This window comes from Dromiciops gliroides, chromosome 4, assembly GCF_019393635.1.
Source record: "Dromiciops gliroides isolate mDroGli1 chromosome 4, mDroGli1.pri, whole genome shotgun sequence".
Lineage (NCBI taxonomy): Eukaryota > Metazoa > Chordata > Mammalia > Microbiotheria > Microbiotheriidae > Dromiciops > Dromiciops gliroides.
This window is the reverse complement of record NC_057864.1, coordinates 217,007,594-217,026,894: the sequence shown is the minus strand read 5'-3', so window position 1 is coordinate 217,026,894 and position 19,301 is coordinate 217,007,594. Positions and strand designations below refer to the sequence as shown.

Sequence of the window (19,301 nt, the reverse complement as noted above, 5' to 3'; positions counted from 1 at the left end):
AGAATGTGTGACAAGTGAGTTTGGGGGAAATTGACCTGTCTGCCAGACAGCAAAATTCATTGGGAAGCTACTTCACCAGTGACAAGGAGAGTAAAGCTTGATGTTGAAGAAGAGCACCATGGACCTGAACACTTCCCGGGGCTTTTACCAACAGGGAAAACAGGAGAGCTAATTATCAAGACATGGTGAAAGAAAGACCCTGATCCAGCAACTGCTTCTGAGAAACAGAATTGTATAATTATAGAAAGGAGGAGTTCAGCCTCAAGTGGGTCTCCTGGGCAGTAGAGAAAGCAAAGGTAAGAGAGGCTGACTTCCTGAACCTCGATGCATTCTGCTTTTCTTAGATCTGAGGTTGCTACAAGTCAGTTCTTTAAGAATAGAGATGGGGGGGGCAGCTAGGTGGCGCAGTGGACAGAGCACCGGCCCTGGAGTCAGGAGTACCTGGGTTCAAATCCGGCCTCAGACACTTGACACTTACTAGCTGTGTGACCCTGGGCAAGTCACTTAACCCCAATTGCCTCACTATAAAAAAAAAAAAAAGAATAGAGATGGGGTGGCATTGCAGGAGTGGGGGTGGGAGGTCAGCCATGCAGAGCAGTGCAGACTGACTAAGATTCCATCCTCACTAAAGGCATATAAATGCTCTTTGCACCTCTGAAACTACTCAAGGCTAGATCTGCTACTAAGCCCTGGTCTTAAGTCTTAAGACTGGTTGTTAGGATACATATACCATCTTGTAAAACAAGAGGAAGAGTTCAAGATTTTTGTCAGAAGACCCAAGTTTAAGTCCCAGCTTTGCCCATTATGATGTGTATGTCCTTGAGAAAGTCACTTACCCTCAGAATTTTTGTTTCCTTATCTGTTAAATGGGCATATAATACCTGACTTGCCCACCTCTTGTTGAGAAGAAATAGTGTATGGAAAGTCTTTTGTAAATAGTAAAGCATTATGTAAATGCCAGTTATTAATTATTTAGCTAGCACCTTAAGGTTTACAAAATATTTTCCTCACAATAACTCCCTGAGGTAGATAGAGGAAATATTAATGTTCCTATTTTTCAGCAACTGATGTTCTGAAAGAACAGTGGCTTGCCTAGAGTCATGTAACTTATTAAGTTGCAGATCTGAAATTAAAAACCCAGGTGTCTTCTAAATCCAAATCTGGTCATTGCATCTTTTATGATAATAGTGACTAATGTTTTTTGAGAATGGGTGTCTCTATTTCATTCAGGCTGAAGGGCAATGACCCTCTCATAATACTGATCAGCACAGAAGCTTCAATTTGCTCCATTTTTCTGATGTGGGCTAGTTCACCCCTCCTTAGGCAGCCTGGTGTTCCCCACTCCTAGGTGCTCACCATATTAATTCCAGACTTAATGAGGACACCCAATTGACTTTAGCTTTATTGGAGTTCAGAATTCTGAAAATTTGGTGATTCATCAGTCTCACCTTCCCCCAGTAGCAAAGATTACAGGTGAACAGCACCATTGTAAGCAATAGTTGGAAGGGACCTCAGAGGTTGTCCAACCTAGGGCTAAAAAGATTTCTCTTGACAACTATTGTCAGCCTTTGCTTGAAGGTCTCCAGTCAAGATAGACTGACTAACTCCTGAGATAGCTCATTCAACTCTCTTGAACAGCTCTAATTGCTAAGAATGGATTCCTTACTCCTGAGATAGCCCATTCAACTCTCTTGAACAGCTCTAATTGCTAAGATTTTATTCCTGACATCAAGTCTAAATTTACTTCTTTGTACTTTATATCCATTGCTTTTACTTTGGCCCTCTGATGCCAAGCAGAACAGACATAACCCCACTTCTATGTGATGATCCTTTAGATAGTTGAAGACAATGGATGTGTCTTCTCCAGACTAAACATCCTTAGTGTTGTCAACCAGCTAGGTGGTGCAATGGATGGAATACTGGGACTGGAATCAGGAAAACCTGAGTCTGAATCCAGCCTCAGACACTTACTAGCTGTGTGACCCTGGGCAAGTCACCTAACCTCTATTTGTCTCAGTTTCCTCATCTATAAGATGGGGATAATAATAACACTTAGCCCCAGGGTTTTGTGTGAGGATCAAGGAAGATAATAATTGTAAAGTGTTTGGCACATGGTAGGTACTAGATAAATGTTTATTATTATTATTATCATCAAGTGGCATGATCTTGAAGCCCTTTGCCATTCTTCATGGCTGAAACAGTTGGCACCCAATAAATGCTTATGGATTGATCAATCTAGGCTGCTCTCCAGCTTGTCAATGTCCTTCCTAACCCTTCAGTGTCCTGAATGGAACATAATCCAGATGTGGTCTGACCAGGGTGGATTTCAGTGGAACAATCGCTTCCCTAATCCTAGACACCATGTTTCTCTTAATGCAGCTACAAGTCACATTAGCTTTTTTGCCTATTGTATCAAACTTTAGACTTATGTTGAGCTTGGGGTCCACTAAAGAAAGCAGATATTTTCCAGAAAATTGCTGTCTAATCACTTCTCCTCTGTCTTATTTATGTGATGTTGATTTTTTAAACCTAAGTGTAAGACTTTGCATTGATACTATTTTGGTAAGAGCAATATCTACTAGGGTCCTTAGTTTTTCCTAAGGCCTTGCCATATAGGCAGGGATCACTTTTTCTAAGGCCCTGTTGCTTGAAAGGCTAGGCTAGTTTTTCCTCTAAACGTGTTGAAACCATCCTTGAAAATTAGCTGGACCAGGGAACTAAGCTTTGACCTATTGATGTAGGTTCTTAGTGTTTTGAATCCAAAGTCAGTGCAGAAGAGGAGTCAGACATTCTTCCCTGTATTCTGGTGCACTACCATGACAAATTCAGAAACAGGAAGTCTATACCCAACTGTACCAATTATGTATCCTTACTGAATATCTCTTTCATGCTAATGTTAAGTAATCATCCCTTTGTTGACTGTTAGATGTTCTAAAAATGTCTTATCCTTTTCTAGTTCTAAACTCGAACTACCAGACTAGCCTAATTTAGGTCTAACCTATAACACTCATTAACTTTCATCTTAACAGATTTGGCCCAATGTCTTAGGATCCTAGCTTGCTCACACCATACATATCCCTCTAAGCTTTGTCATAAGCAGATTTGAGAACCATACTATCTCTCCCTGTATCTATATTATTGATGGGAATATTTAAAAAGCACAGATCTCTGGGACATTCCACTAGAATTCCAACCTTCCAAGTTGATTTCAAACTATTAATAACTATCCCTTGAATCCCATTTAATCATTTCCAAGTCCACATAACTATACTTTTATTTAATTGTTACTTTTGAATCCATTCTTTTACTTCCAAGCACAGCCACACTGAAACCCACTAAAATGTATAGCCACTGTCACTGGGTGGGGTGGGGAGGAGAAAGGAAAGAATGAGGTGACTAAGTTCCTAGAATTCTTAAATCTTTAGTCCCCTCAGAACAATGTGCCTGTTTCAGAAGATTCTGAGTTTCAGAGATTGGCATTGCCACTGAATTTATCACCTGGTGATGAGTTTCCCTAAGTGTATTAGGGAATGTTGTGAGTCTGACAGGTTTTTTATTTTAATGCAATAGAGTTTGTATGATATCTGTGTAAGAGAATTGATCTTCCCTTCTCTTGGATACAATTTCCTCATCTATAAAATGGGAATAATAATGCTAATGTCATGGGGAAAATGGGGTAGGGGGTTTGGGAAAGGGTTAGGGGTTTGGGGTCCTTAGGAATTCCTCTTTAAAGAATTACACCCTCTTGCACACAAAAGCAATTAGAATAAGATAGTAGTTTATTTAGGGATGGGGAAGGGAAACCATGAGAGAAATCCTTGGACTTCTCATGGGGAGAAAGGCATGGCACAGAGCATGGCTCTGAGATACCAATCTCCTCGAGCAGGAGACAGGCAAATACTTTTATAGACTACTGATGGTGGTCCGATGAGGTGATCGTCTGACTGTGGAAAGTTCTCCTATTGAGGGAGGACCACCCCCCTCTGGTGGTAGCTGGGGGGCATTGGGTGAGGGGTGGCTGCAGATCTCAAGTCATCTCTCTCTCCTCCTCCTGCCACAAAGGCAGCAGCTACACCTAATCTTATCTCCCCTGGGAGTGGAGGAGACTTGAATGAAGGGTGAGGGTCTGGGAGCTAGCTTAGTCCAATCTGGTTCCACTTATCTCTTTAGGTGTGTCCTTTGGTTTAGTTTCTCAAGGAGAAGGTTCTTTGATGTACCCCAGAGAACTTCTGGGGTGCTCTGGGCCCATAACATTAGTACTATCTACTACAAAGGGTTGTCATGAAGAAAGTACTTTATAAATATGAAAATATTATATAAAGGTACCATCTTCTTGTTATTATCAATAGGATAAGGGGGTGAAACTAGATAATCCCTAAATTCCATCTAGTTTCAATGATTTTTGGCTCCAGTTGAAAGGCTTTGAAACCCTAGACATTGTCTGCTTGGCAGCCATATAAAGAAAGATTATAGTTATGTAGGATCATAGATTATCTAGACTCCCCCAAGGAAACTATTTCCTTTCCTCTAACCTAAATGTAGAAAATACTGGGCCATTGCACTCTGGAAATTGGTCTAGAAATGTATACGGAGAACCAAGTAAGGGTAATACCAAGAGCAAGAGATACCAGAACATTAACTAAAAGCCATTTAGGCTTAGGTCAAAGGAGAAAGGTAAAAGGCAGGCTTAAAATAATAAATTCAAGGTTCTTGGGGCCAATCATCATGCTGGTCCTGCTTCCATTAGCGTAGTTTTAAAAGCATCCCTTTATCCTAGGATAAGAAATGCTCAGAAGATTATGTGCTGGGAATCAGAAAACTTGGGTCCTAGCACCTAGAGTCTTCATTCACTTGCTGTGTATTCTTGAGTAAGTTGTTCCATCTTTTTGGTACTCAGTTTCTTCATATATAAAGTGGGCACAATCTCTGTCCTCTGCTTTATAGGATTTTTGTGAAGCTAATAGCAATAGGCTTTTTGAAAAATAAAAGACTTTTAGGAATAAGGGGAGTTGCTCTTTCACTACTGCCATATAAATAGTGGAAAGGACTCAGAATGGAGCTCTGATACTAGTTCAATGACTTTGTGCAAATCACTTAATCTTTCTGAGACTTGGTCACTTCATCTGTGAAGTCAGTCAATGACACATTATGTTATCACTTTGGGTGTGTGTGTGGGGGTATATGTGTGTGTGTATACACACACATATCTCCATTATTGTGTGTATCTACACTTTTGGTGTATATTTTTGTACTTAATTATTTGTATACATGTTGTTTCACCCATAGAAGGTGAGCTCTCTGAGGGCAGGGACTATTTAATTTTGTCTTTGTATCTGCAGTAGAGAAGCAGGATATAATAGTCAATAGAGAGACAACCTTAAAGTCAGGAAGAACAGGGTTTTGAGTCCTGTCTCCAACACATACTGGTAGTGTGACCCTGGAAAAGTTGTATAATCACTCAAGGCTTCCAGGAGGCACTCTAAAAAGTATAAATTGCAGAACAGTTGCTGACATGTACCAGTAAAAGGAGTCTCTTCACTAAAAGTTCTTCTTCACCAATGAAGTTACAGGTCTGACTTTAACCCCCCCACACACACACATGTACACAAAACTCCATCCATTATCTACTGTTGCATAATAGGCACTTAATAAGTGTTTGTTGAATTAAATTGAATATTATGTGTAAATCACTTCTCTCTGGATTTCATTTTCTTCATCTGTCAAATAAGGATGTTGAATTAGCTGATTTTTAGAGTCTCTTCTAGATATAAATTCTATGATGCTATGGTCATGGAGTAATAATACCTTCTCTGATTGTCTCATAGGGATGTGATGAAGGTCAAATGGAATAATGTATGTAAAGGTTTTCATAACCTGATTTGAAGTTAGGTTAGTCAGGGATTATTTGCAAGTTCATTAGAAAAGTGAAATAATACTCCAGAAAGGAGACCACAGTCTTTCTTCACTCTTTACTGTGTAAAAATAAACTCAACAATTCATGTAGTTTTTGCAAGAAAATGAAAAAAAAGAAAGAAAAGCAAGAATACCAGTAGAAACAGTGCATTTCCAGAACTGCTGATGGGAGGTGGCAGGTCCCATGACTCTGACCCATTTGAAACCCAAACGGCTGCAGATCATATATGAAAAATGTACAGCTTTGGTTAGCAAATAATGAAAAAAGTAAGATACACAGATTCTCTTTAACACTATACAGTATATACATTGTATCAAGAGCAACCATGGGAGGGTTGGGGGGTTGTTTGCTATTTTGTGGGACTGCTGTTTACTTGGGTTTTTTGCAAGTCAGACAAAATTGGGACTATTTGAGTTGGATTTGTTTTCTCCTCAATGATTTGTTCCCCCTTCAGCAAATTATACATAGAGTTTACTGCTTATTGAAGCAATGTGTTTCCAGTCCTTTATTGAACAGATGTAAATTGTAAGGTATTTTAATAGATCAAACTACTAGGGCTTCCCGCTAACCATTTTGATGATGGCAGATTATAAAATTTTAACTTCTATTTTGTTTTTCTTTTGTGTTTGTGAATTTTTGTCTTTTGTTGTCATTGTTTCAAACAATAGCCCCAATTTCTTTACTTTTTTTAAGGGGATGAAACAGACATTCAAATGTCCAGCTCATTCCGCTTAAATGGAAACAGCTCTGGGACAAAGGGTTCACCTTAAATTGTTCTTTGTCTTGGTCCCCAGTACTCTTGATAAACAGGCAGAACTTCTTTGGAGCTGTTTAAAATGGCTCTAAAACATCCTCCCACATATCTCCTCTCCCCCCCAAAAAAATACTCCTAATCCCTTGGCCTCAGGTCCCAGGGCTGGTGACGAGATGACCTTTGCAGTCCTAGAAAGTAAATGGGGAGTCTGCAAAAGGGAGGGAAACATACAAAATCTACTACTATCTTTCTTCCAAAATACATACATACCAGTCTAAGTTTTGGTAGAGCCTGAAAAATATTTTCAAGGGAGAAATTATAAGTTAATTTATATGTTTGTCTTTTTTCTCATAAAAATATTTTTGTTTGGTAATAAACTTTTTTTCTTCTACAATAAGAGAGATAATACTGTGTTATCAAAAGCAAGAAGGCTTAAAATCCAAGTGGGATCTCAGCTCCCAAGAGACCAGAAAGGCTATTTCAACAGTTCTCCCACTTCAGATGCCTCTGGGAGCTGTCGGACACTGGCTAGGCAAAAACAAACACTGTCTCAACAGTGCTTTTTTATCTCCTTATTTTATAAAATGGCATTACCTGAGAGAGGCATGTATTATTCAGTGCAAGAGGGAACATCAATCGGATTAAGGAGTATATGGAAACTGAGTGGATTAGATTGGTGGCTTTGTCATCTGCCTTACCTGGGGCAAGCAGCATGCCAAGTACAAACACAGTGAGGGAGCTGAGGAGCTTGGCACTGACCCCAATTAAGGGATGAGGAAGGGTGCTGAGGACTCAGTCCCGGCCATCCTGTGTATCTCTAGGAGAGCTTGGAGGAAAGGGAAATGGGTGGGAGGATGTTTTAGAGCCATTTTGAACAGCTCCAAAGCCCCAGGGTGGGTGAGGGATGGTGGTGGAAGGGAGAAGGAATAAAGGTAAAGGTGTGGAGAGAATGGATTGAGATGCTGGAAAGGCATAAGCATAAGGGATAAGCTCTGTCTATCTAGTCAGAGACAGAGAATGGCTTGTGGTCCTGAATGGACAGCTCCCACCTTGCCTGGTTAGGGGCAGAGGGTGGTCTGGGGTCCAGTAGGTAGGGGGCTGGGGCTGGTGGTAGGTGCAGGTAGGACAGCACCGAGTACTCTTTGGGCCCTTCACCAACATTATACAACAGCTCCACAAAGAGAGAAGTGAGGGAGCAGGGCCTTCTTGGACTAGAGGGACAATTCCAAGCTCTCTCTCCCTGCTTTGGGTATCATTTGAGCTTGGTCTCACCTTCATTTCTGTGTTTGTGTGCATATATGTATGTGTTTTGTGTGTGTGTGCATGAGTGTGTGTTGGGGAGAAGATTTTATCTATCCCTTAGCCTGGATTATACAGCCATTTCTGATTGCTACACATATGATCACAAAACATTTGAGAGGGAGCTCAGCAAACAACACAACTCTGCAAGAACCCATGCAGACAAAGGAATGAACACACCAGACCAAGGCAGCAAGGAACACAACATCCAGAAAAACATGCAAACACAGAAGCCATCTTCAAATCCAAGGGTGTCACAAGCCACAAGGCTTTGAGGAAACATAACCATGGAAGAATGCCAGTCATCATTTGTAACAACATACATCTTTGTCATCCAATCCATGCCCTTTAAATAAGAGAAATGTATCTCAGAACCAATGGCTATGTGCTGAGCAGACATAAGTACGTACATATACACAAGGTGTGTGCATGCACACACACACACAGACACACACACACACACACACACGCACACGCACACACCCCTTCACACACACCCATCTTTAGACATGAAATTGACCTGTGTTTAAAGAGACAGGTGACCCTGTTAGGAAACATAAAACTTAGACACCTGTATCTGCTCCAGAAATATCTAGGCCTGCAGATGAGCCAGGTTGTAATAATTGAATTTCTAGAAAGATGTACAAGCCCATTTTTCATTAGACTCTGGTGACATCATTGGGAGGTGCCCTTAGGGTACGCAACTTCCAGATGCTGAAAAATCAGAGTTTACACTAAACATGGGCATGGTTCTCCCAACTCTTGCACACACACACACACATACATACACATACACACACATACACGCAATTTTCCCTCCTACTTGGAAGGATAAGAGGAGAATTTTTAGATAGCATCAAAAAGTGGGGGGAAAGGCCTTCTGGTTATTCAGATAGAAGCTTAGTAAGCTACACAACCAAAGGAAGGTTGGCTTTGCTGGACTTGGGTTCTACAAAACTAAAGAGGGAATGGAGGGACCAAACAGCTGAAACTTGTCCCATAGGGGATATAACTAAACCCCCATCTCCTCAGTAGAAATCTAACCCATATCATCCTTGCTTTATGAAGGCTTGTTTAACCCCTGCAGGTTAGGTCTAAAAATATTGGGAAGCAAGAGAAAAAATATCTAAGTAAGAAGCCTTCCTGGGTTGGGTTTTGAGCCCCATGAGAAAGGGGCTAGATCTTAGACACAAATCAGTTTTCTTATAAAATGGGGGGAAAATCCCATTAAACTAATCTACTCAGACTTTCTTCTACTCTCCAAATGGCATGGTGTAGTGGCAAGAACACCATAATTTGAGTCTGAGTATCTGAATTTGAATCCTAGCTTTGCTGCTCACTAGCTGAGTGACCTTGGGCTAATTGCTTCACTTCTGTGAGCCTTAGTTTCCTCATCTATAAAATGAGAGGGTTGAAGTAGGTCATCCCTAAGGTCTTTTTTTAAGCTCCAAATACTATGATCCTAAGACCCAACCAAGTATGAAGGTGGGTAAGGAAGTAGACATGTGAACTCCCTAGGATATGAGATTGGGTATTCCTCCCTTGTGGATTACTGGGGTTGGAACACTGCACCTGGGACCCACCTGGCAGCTAAGCGGGAGGGAGCAAGCTGCAGCTTCATATGGTGCAGTGAAGAGAATGAGGCTTTTCCCACAGGGCTCCCATAGTGCTCCCCAAAAAGGGTATAATACTTTTCTGGTCTGGGGAAAGAGCCTGGCACAAAGCACAAATAAGCATTATAGCTTCCCTAGCTTTGGTGTATCCTCAGATGCAAAGGGCTGAGGAATAGGTCAAGGGCCAATGGTTGCCAACAGGGTCAGCCAGAATGCTGAGGCCAATGGTACTCTTCTTCTTCCTACACCAGAATCATCTCTCCCTCTCCCAATGGGGGCAGGCAGAGCCAGTCAAGGTGCCACATGAGCATGAAGTCATTCAAAGAGAATTCATTTTAATACAAAATAGAAATTCTCTATGGTGAGGTGCACTGGCCTTTAACAAACTACATAAAAGACATTTATTATATCAATATAGAGATATGTCCTTCTTAAAAAGGTTTGCAAATGAAGACAAATGTGTGTGCTCAAGAAGTTGCACCAGCCCAAAGGCACTCAGGCATCTAACAAAGTTGGCAAATACAGGAATTCGACCGGTTGTAAAATTTCCCAAAGCCAGAAGGAAAAATAGAGAAGGAAGGAAAAAATCCTCATTCTAAAAGAAAAGCCCCCTTCCCCTGACCAAAAAAAAAAACAAACCCCAAAACACCAAAAAACTGTTCACCTACTTTTGCATGGTTCAAAAGTTTGGTGCCGTTGCTTTTACTGTGGACAGGGGATGCCTGAGGAACCGAGGTCAAGGCTCCTAGAGAGAAATATGTTGTTTTAGGGGAACTGACAAGACAAGTGACTCTGCTTTAGGGGAGAGACAAACAAAACAAGGAGGAGTGTTTTGGGGGAGGGGGCAGAAATGTCCTTAATTAATTTTTCAGGAAGGAAGAGAGGAAAAGACAAATAGGTCAGAACTGCATAAGCAGGGAGGAGAGATGGGAATGGGAGGGAGGGGCAGGCAGGAAGAAGGGAGAGAGGCAGCTCCAAAGCAGTTAGTTGATCTGACGACAAGCTTCAAATGTCCACTTAGTGGCCCCGCCATAGATGTCAATGTTGGTCTCAGCCCAGGCAATGACGTTCCCAGACAGAGCTTTGGTGCTGCAGGTGGCCAGGTTGTAGATCTCTCCAGAGGTGAGCTTTCGGTCCCAGATGTTGAAATGAGCCAGTTCACCAACGAAAGCTTGTGTGGCATCGAATCCACCACCCAAAGTATCCTTTCAAAGAAATACAGAGAACAAAGAGGTGGAGGGTAGTGATTAAGGTGAGAGTCGGGGACATGGGTGATTCTGGGAAATTTCAGTTCTGGCTGGCTGCCTCATTAGGAATGTTGGTCATGCTAACATTGTCATTCTGTATGCATTTCTGTTTCTGCTTGTTTATCTTTCCCTCTGTTTAATTGTGAAGAATGTCTTTCTTTGTATATGGATGTATATGTGTGTATTTTTCCCTGTTTATCCATACTTCTACATCTGACAACTTAAAGTATTTTTGAATGTTGGAATTCTATATAAATATGAGATATTAGTGTGTGAGAGCGACAGAGAAAGAGACAGAGAGAGACAGAGAGATAGAGAGAGAAGCTTTGTCGACTTTGTCTTCTGTTTGGAGTCCATCTATGAGTTGTACTCTAGCTGGCTATATGTCCTTGTCTCTATTCTCTGTCTGTCTGGGTCTCCCTCTATTTATTCCACAGGGATCATGTGGAATAGAAATATCTCTAGTCTCTTCCCCGACCCTGGTTTATTTTCCTACAGGGGAGAATGTAGCAGAATTTAGCTTTTCTAGAGCTGAGTCTAGTACCTGATGGATAAGTAGATCTAACAAGGGCTGTTCAAGATTTTGTCCTCAATAGTCATTTCTTGTTTCCCTCTCTTTCTGTCTCCTTCATCCTAATTCTTCAGCCCAGGAATGAATGTTCTAGGTCTTGCTAAATGGAACTAGCAGAAAAGGGTTCATACACTTAGGAACTCCCCACTAGATGTCACCAGAAAGTAAATCACTTACCAATAAACACTTAATTTATAAGATAATAGCCAGATCAATTTTCAGCATAAAAACCAATCAAAATGAAGAATCAAGCCAGTAGTTTTTATAATTAGAGTAGCTAATGAGAAAATATGAACTTTATTTTCAGTAGTTCATGGTAAAGTGTTCTGCTTTATGCCTTAGCTTAATTAATTCCTATTTGTGGTCTCTGTGTCTTTGCATCTTTGTATCTTTATACTAAGAAATTTTCACTCAAGTGTGAAAATGAAAGAATAAAATGTGATTTTGCAAAACATTTTTCCATGTGGAACTAAATTGATACTTTGAATTAGCTGTCCATTTGTTCATTTTAAAATCAAGATTATAATAATAATATTTTTTGTTGGTTTAGACCTGTGATTTCATTAGTGTGGGGAATTTTTGTTGTGGAAATTCCTTCCACTTATGGAGATCAGTGACTCACTCATCTATATATCTTTAGTTTAAAGCCTTAGACAATTGACAGGTTTCAAGACATGTCCATAGTCACAAAGCAGGATCTAGCAAAGGCAGAATTCAAACCCCAATCTTCCTGATGCAGTAATGATAATAATAACAACAAAGATAATGACTACTAGGAGCACTGAGGTCACGGTCTGCTTGTACTTGAGCTCCCTCTAAATGCCATCAAAATCAGACGTGTTGCCTAGTCAAGTCACTAAACATCTTTGATACTGTTTCCTTATTTCTAAAATAGAGATAATATTTACACGACTTTCTTCATAGGCTTGTCATAAGAAAGGTGCTTTGTAAACCTTAAAGTTCTATAGAAATGTTAATTATTGGAAACATTATTATCCCCATTGACTCTCTTTTCCCTTTTAGCTATGATGTGTGGCCCTCAGTTCCTAGAAGAAAATGATTCCATTTTCACCACTGCTTCATCATTCTTTCCTTCTAGCCCAGAGTCTTATCTTCTGATCATATTTTATCCATGGATATCCCAGGTCCTTCCATGAGGTGCTACCCTCCCAGCTAGCCCAGTCCCCATTTGACCAGTACCTGCTCTTGGCCCAACACAAGTACGCCCTGCGGTTTGATCGGGTGGTAGGGTGCCAGGTTCTCTCCATTTCCTCCTTGAGTGCCATCCTGATAGGCCTCCCAGACACCATCCCGTGTGGTCCAGGTGATACAGATGTGATGCCACTTACCATCATTGATAACAAAGGGTAGTTTGGCCACCTAAGGCAAGGAAGGAAAATAGTGCTTTTATTATTTTATTATTTCCCCAGCTCAAATCCATTTGGTCTTAGTTTATTATAACAGTATATACAACTTTGACATTACTGTCTGAATCATCAATTCAGCATATTCAGTATCTTCCTTCCAAAGGCAAGGCATTGTGTTTTCATGTATCTTTGTTATTCATATTATGATTACTTCTAGTTCTATTCTAAGAGACAGGGAGGTGTAGTACAAAGAGTGATGGATGTAGAATCAAGAAGACTTGGGTCCACATTCTGTCCTTAATGCTTACTAGTTAGTGGTGGGTACATGGGCAAGTCACATAAGCTCTCTCAGCCTCAATTACCTCATCTATAAGATGGGGATAGTAAGACCCATACTTCATAGGGTTGTTATGAGACTATATATGTAAAGTGCTTTGGAAAATTTAAAGCACTATAGAAACATCAGTTATTATTATTAAATCGGTTACAAAAATAATTTATTAAGTGAACAAATGCCTATTTCCCCAAAACTCATCATCTAAGCCTGGAAATATTAACCCAGACATTAAGATACACAGATGTCAGGATGTAGTATATACACCAGGATGTAGTATATACAAAATATCCATTGACAAATAATAAGCCCCTTAAATTAGCTGACAAGACAAATGTATGAGTGTAAGGGGGAGGAAAAGAGTTAGAGATGGACCTGACAGGACTCCTGATATCTCCTTTCTTCATCTTTTGCTCATCTCCCTAATCCATACTATCAAGGTATCCCCAGCAGGAGAGTCTAGCAAGAGCCCTGATCCATCTATTCTCAAAAGTACATAATTCTAGACAGAATGTTGACTGCAGCCTTTGGCTAAACATGGGTCTGGGACTGAAATTCACCAATGCCCTCTCCATCCTTTCTGTATTCCTCCTCTTGGATTGCCTCTTCCTGAGGCTTTTCTGGGCTTTAATTATTAGATGTCCCAGGTTTAGAGCTCTCTGGGTCCTAAGCTTCTGCAGAAGAGGTGCTGGAGAAACTGAACAGGCGCATCAACATAGATGGCACTGCAGTCTAAAAGCGCAGACCCTTTTCCCATCTGTGATCTCATCAATCCTCCAAGTTTCCTCTGGACTGAGAGGAAAGGGAAAGGGTATTGTTATTATTTATATTTATCATGAATGTTCATATTTGTTATTTTTCATATTTGAGTTAAATGGTGGTCCAGAGGTGCCAAGCAATTGGTTTAAGGTCATACATCAGGAAAAGTGTAGGGACAAATTCTTAGGTGACCTGAGATTCCCAGTCTAGGCTCTATACATTTACTATCAATCTAAGGCATTGGGAAGGGTGGATATTTAATAGTTGATAAATTAACTCCAGGGCTTATGGGTGACTGTCATGGAAGAGAATTCAGTTTAAAATAGCAAATCTCATTTATAAACTGCTATAGGGTATAAATGATGGCACATGCATTATTATCCTCATTTTAAATTAAATTAAATGGCTTTCCCATAGTCAGACACTAAAAAGTGTCAGCACAAGGGCTTAAGTCTGATCTTTTGACTCCACATCTATCAGTATAACTACCACACTGACAATGAGGGATCAGTCTCCCTTGCCTACCCCCATCCCAGGAAATAGAGGTGGGAAGAGAGGAAAAAGAGGTCAGGTACTGTCTGAGAATTTCCCAGGGATCCTCTAGGCTACAGGTTTCAAGGGATCAGATCAGTTCAGGGGTCAGGCTTAGGTCTTGGGATTGCTTTGGGAAAGCATGAAAATCCATTTGTTTGGATCTCTTTTCCCTTCCTAGCACTGCTCTGGAACTGACCCAGGATATTTAGTATTGGTAATGTCCAATGTCTAGCCGGGAATTATTTGAGTTTGGACTCTAGCCCAGGATTGGCCCAGAATCATATTGACCTCAAGGTGATGAGGGGATTTTAAGTAAATCCATCTCTCTTTGGTCTCTTCCACATCCTTCCATTAAGCTCTAGAAAGACCACTAGCTTCTTTTCCCTCGATCCTTTTCAGTATATGTTATGCACCATACACAACACACATCTTACTCTTGGGAAGCTTCCATTTGGTGGTGTTTCAGTTTTTAGTTAAAGAGGGAGGGAATTCTACTTAAAGAGAAAGAGCAGTCTCCCTCCTTCTTGCTTCTCTGAAACCCAGTTATTCCAGTAACAATGCAAGGCATAGATTCCACTGGTTCTAGAACTGTCAGCCCCACTGACAGATCCTCTAGCTAAATGATATGCCTAGCATACTGAAGTTTCCTTCTCCTTTTATTAGTTAACTGTGGGACCTTGAGTTATTTCACTTCTTAAGCCTCAGGTCCCTATCTGTAGAAGGAAAGAGTCCTAATTCAAGCATTCTATGAATTTTTTTGCATAAGTCCAATGTCTGGAAGTGCTGGGGGCTTCAGGGATTCTTACCTTGTCATTTATGAGGATCTCCATTGGGTTATTCCCCCATTCAATCAGGACCAGCTCATTGGCCTGGCCTGGCACAGCATAGGAGAATGGAGTTCCCACTCCAGGGGAGGCATTCGATTTTAGCCACATGCAGATAGTGAAGGCATACATTTCTGGAAGACTTTTTTTCACCTTGGCATACATATAGTTGGTTCGTAGTGGGAATGTGAGCTGGAACTTGTCCCCAGGCCTGTTGTCTTTCTGACCTGGGAGTAAAATAGAGGGGAACTGAGCATGTACTAGCTATCTACTCTGCAGACAGGCAGGTGGAGCAACCTGTATAGCTAGAATTCATTTACAGACATGTAGAAGAATGGGATATGCAAAATACTTGTAAATGCCTCTTGTGCAAAAGTGAATGGAAAGTGTGACTACTAAGGAATGAGAATGATTATTGTCAACTAAGCAGAGCTTCTATCTCCAAAAGAAGATTGTTCCCTTCCAGAGCACTTGGTTGGAAGGCTAGATGCCTACTTCCAGGGATACTAATGCAGAGCAAAATGCCTCTTTGAAAATTGCCTCCAAAGCCAGTTTAGAAGCAAATCAGTCTCACTGCTTTAAAGCCACACTTCATTTGTTATCAGGAAGAGTATTTTTCATCTTTGTCAATCACCTTATTCATCAGAATAAGTGGGAATTCTAGACTATTTGCAAAACAAATCTAATTCATCTTCAAATATTCTAGTACTGAGAATATTCCCAAGATGTGTGCCAGGATCCAAAATGTTTTGAGCAGCATTGTGTATAACCATCCTGGTAACTATTTGGAAGGTACAATACCAATTTGGATGTACAATTTAATTTGTTTAAAAATGAGTCACAATATTTCATAGTCAGATCTTGAAGAAATAGAGTATCAGTTCCAGATATGTGAACCTAGGGATCCTTATATGTAAGCATTTCTATGAAAACATGGTTCCTTGCATCAATATGTCCTGGTGTGTACATGTAGAGACTGATTACAACCATTTCCAGTCTGTGTATAAACAGACGAGCCTTGACATATACACATACAGGAGCAGGGTTCAAATTGCAGACTACAAGCTATGCACAATCAGGACCTCAGATCTTTGTGCACCTGAACAGGGGAAAAGAGACAGGAGGCTGGACTCACCCTGGACTAAGGAAACTGGGAAATGCCTGATGACTTTCCTGAGGGAGGAAGAGCAGGCAAGGCAAGATCCGAGGACATCCCGCCTCCACATCCCTCCTCCTCCTACCTCCCAGCAAGGCTGAAGGACGTGAGCAAGGCCACTCTAGTCAGTTGAGTGGCTTTCCTAACCCTTCCTCACCCCCTACTTCCATCTCTCTGCCTTCTGTACTCTATCCATTCAAACGTCTTTCCCTCTAGGTCTGCAGATCCCCACTTGGTTTGACTGACTCCAGGTCTCTTGCTTCTCTTGTTTTGTTATTTCATTTTTCCTGAGCATGTTCTCTGCATCTTCCCTCCCACCTCCCTATCCTTCTTTCTCTCTTTCTAATGATCTATTTCCCGCCCCCCCTCCAGTTACATAACAGGCCTTAAGATGGCAGTGTTTAAATCCCTCCAGCACATTTTGCAGTCTAATCCCCATCACGTGTCACGAGCTCTGGGAATCAGTTCTCTCCCTTTTACAACCTTATTTGATTTCTGACATGAAGGAAAGAGTTGCTCCTGCTAATCAATATGCCCAAGGCGTGGTATGTGGAGCAGTGAGTTGAATGGGAGTAATAATCACCCAGCTTGTTGAAGTTTGAGAAACAGAATCTTCTGGGAGAGCAAAATATTTCCTGGATTATTGTTATGGATTGAAAAAACTGCAGATTGTGTCTGTGAGTGCATTAAGGCATTGTGAATGGAAGGGAAGTATCAATAGAATCCCATGAGGACAGCAGGAAAACTCAGATATAATGCTAATATATAGTCCAGGTGGAATCTTAGTGAAAGGGTAGGACTATGTTAGAATGTTGGTAGTCCAGATATAACCCTGATGAAATGTGCCAAGAGGAGAACATACTGAGTGGGGTTTCCCAGGTCAAATTGGGCTAAATAAACCAAATAAAGCTTCAGACACATTTTAAGAATTTAGGATTTTAAAAAATCAGTTGACCAGAGTTGAACTCTCCCTTATTAGAAATGTCAAGAGCAATTACTGCTAAGATCTGGATAATTTTAGGGTCTGGTATTATGGCGGAGAGATTAAGAGCTTTAAGTGATTGAAGGAAAGTAAAAATGAGGGTTGTGGGGTTGAGCGGGGCTGATTACAGGTACCTAGGTGAAGGGACATTTCTGCAGCATTAGTTTGCACCGAGATCATTAATCCAAAAGCGAGTCTATAACCCACACCTACTATCCCAAGTAATGTTTACCTTTCTCCAGGTCACTGATCCTTTGATGGAGGGATGTTAGAGTGCTCTCTATCTTGACCCTCTCCTCGGTCTCATTCTTGGGGTTCAACTTCCCTTCCTCCAGACTATTCACTCGAGACAAAACTTGCTTCTCTAGGTCATCGATCTTGTTCTGCAACATGTCCTTAAGACTGTTGGTCTGGCTTGAAGAATTGAGTCTACTGTATTGCTGCAGAGACACAGAGGTAGAAGGGGAAAGGGAGGAGGTGTGCGGAGAGACGAACAACAACAGAAATAAATTAGAGGGATCGTAAAGTATGCTTGGGGAGAAAGCAAAGCTAAAGGGTATGATATGGAGCTGTCCAGCGTCTAGATTTCCCTGGATGCTAATTGCCCAGTCTTCCAGAGAATCAATCCTAGCCTCTGCACTTTGCAGCCCATAAAGAAACTTCATGCAAACCTTGTAGAATCATCCAGACAACGTGTAATAAAGGACAACACGGGTGTGTGTGTGTGTGTGTGTGTGTGTGTGTGTGTGTGTGTGCACGCGCGCGCGCGTGTGTGTGCGTGCATGTCTGTCTGTGTGTGTAGGAGAGACCTGTCTGTAAAGAGGTTCAGGGAGAGGAGAGAAAATTGTAGACCAGTCAGCCAGAGCATGGACAACTCCACGTTAAGAGAAGATGGAGCACCTTACCTCTAGGTTCTCTAGTCTGGTTTTGAGAGACTGCAAAGTTTGCCCGAGTTGGCTGAGAGTCTCCGCAGCAGGGGTTCTGGACAGATCCCCCATAGTATTTTTCCCGGATCCTGACTGTTTTCTTCCCGCTCCGGGCTTGGCTTCATTGGGTCCGCTCTCCAGCAAACTCTGGCTTTCACACCTGCCCAGTTTGGTGGTCAGTTCCCGGATAGTCTCCTTCTGGTTCATAATGGTCTCCTTCTGTTGCAGCACTGTCTCACGGAGCTGCAACACATTGGTCTTTAGGTCCTCAGCGCTGCCGCTGCTCTGAACCGAGGTACACATGTCCATATCTACCGGCACCGAAGTGCAGATGAAACGGGTCTGTCCGAAATTCTGGGCCAGGCATTCCAGGCACACGGCGAAGAGGACCACGAAGCACCACGGGATACCGCCTGGCATGGTTGGAAGGGTCCCAATGTTCCCGGGACCGGACAAGTCCTCCTTGCTCCCCGACTCTCCCGCAGTAGTCTGCGTGCTGCGGTGCTGGGGAGTTGAGAGCCGTGGAGCTGTCCGTCCACCCCCTAACTGCCGAACAGACTGCGGAACCTCACAGCCTTTTATGCTGCTGCGGGAGGGGCCTTCACGGTGCGGACGTCATCAAGGCAGGAATCCCATTTTAATTGTCTAGTGACCCGTTCCATGCCAGAGGAAGGGGATCTGGCAAGAACGCGGGTGAAGGGGATGTTCCTACGCCCTTATCATCCCATCCCCAAGAGACGCTCTGGGTCTTTCCCCTCTTTCCCAAACGTCCTTACAACCCCCTTCGCTCTCCTCTCCCTCACCTCCTCCTCCTCTGTCTTAGCTCCTCCCTTCCGCCCCAGTTATTTCCCCATCTGTTGAACCTGGCCCTTCATTCTCTCCTCCCACTCCCCACCTACCCAACTATGAAGAGCTTGGGACAGGGGAGCATGGCGAGTGGACTTCACGTCTACACGCTTTATACCTTACAAAGAGCTTTCGTAGACAGTATCGCATTTTGATTTTTGCCACTAACCCTGAG

At 41.9% G+C, this 19,301-nt stretch overlaps 1 protein-coding gene across 1 annotated transcript; it reads right to left on the bottom strand.

Moving 5' to 3' along the window:
• Positions 1-5,954: 5,954 nt before the first annotated feature.
• Positions 5,955-19,085, bottom strand: NPTX1 (neuronal pentraxin 1). Its single transcript, XM_044001941.1, has 5 exons — positions 18,260-19,085; positions 17,587-17,794; positions 15,199-15,443; positions 12,599-12,778; positions 5,955-10,785 (listed from the first exon to the last, which is right to left on the bottom strand). Exons 1-5 carry the CDS (start codon positions 18,698-18,700, stop codon positions 10,564-10,566), a joined length of 1,296 nt encoding a protein of 431 aa, XP_043857876.1. The 5' UTR covers positions 18,701-19,085; the 3' UTR covers positions 5,955-10,563.
• Between the last annotated feature and the right edge of the window lie 216 nt (positions 19,086-19,301).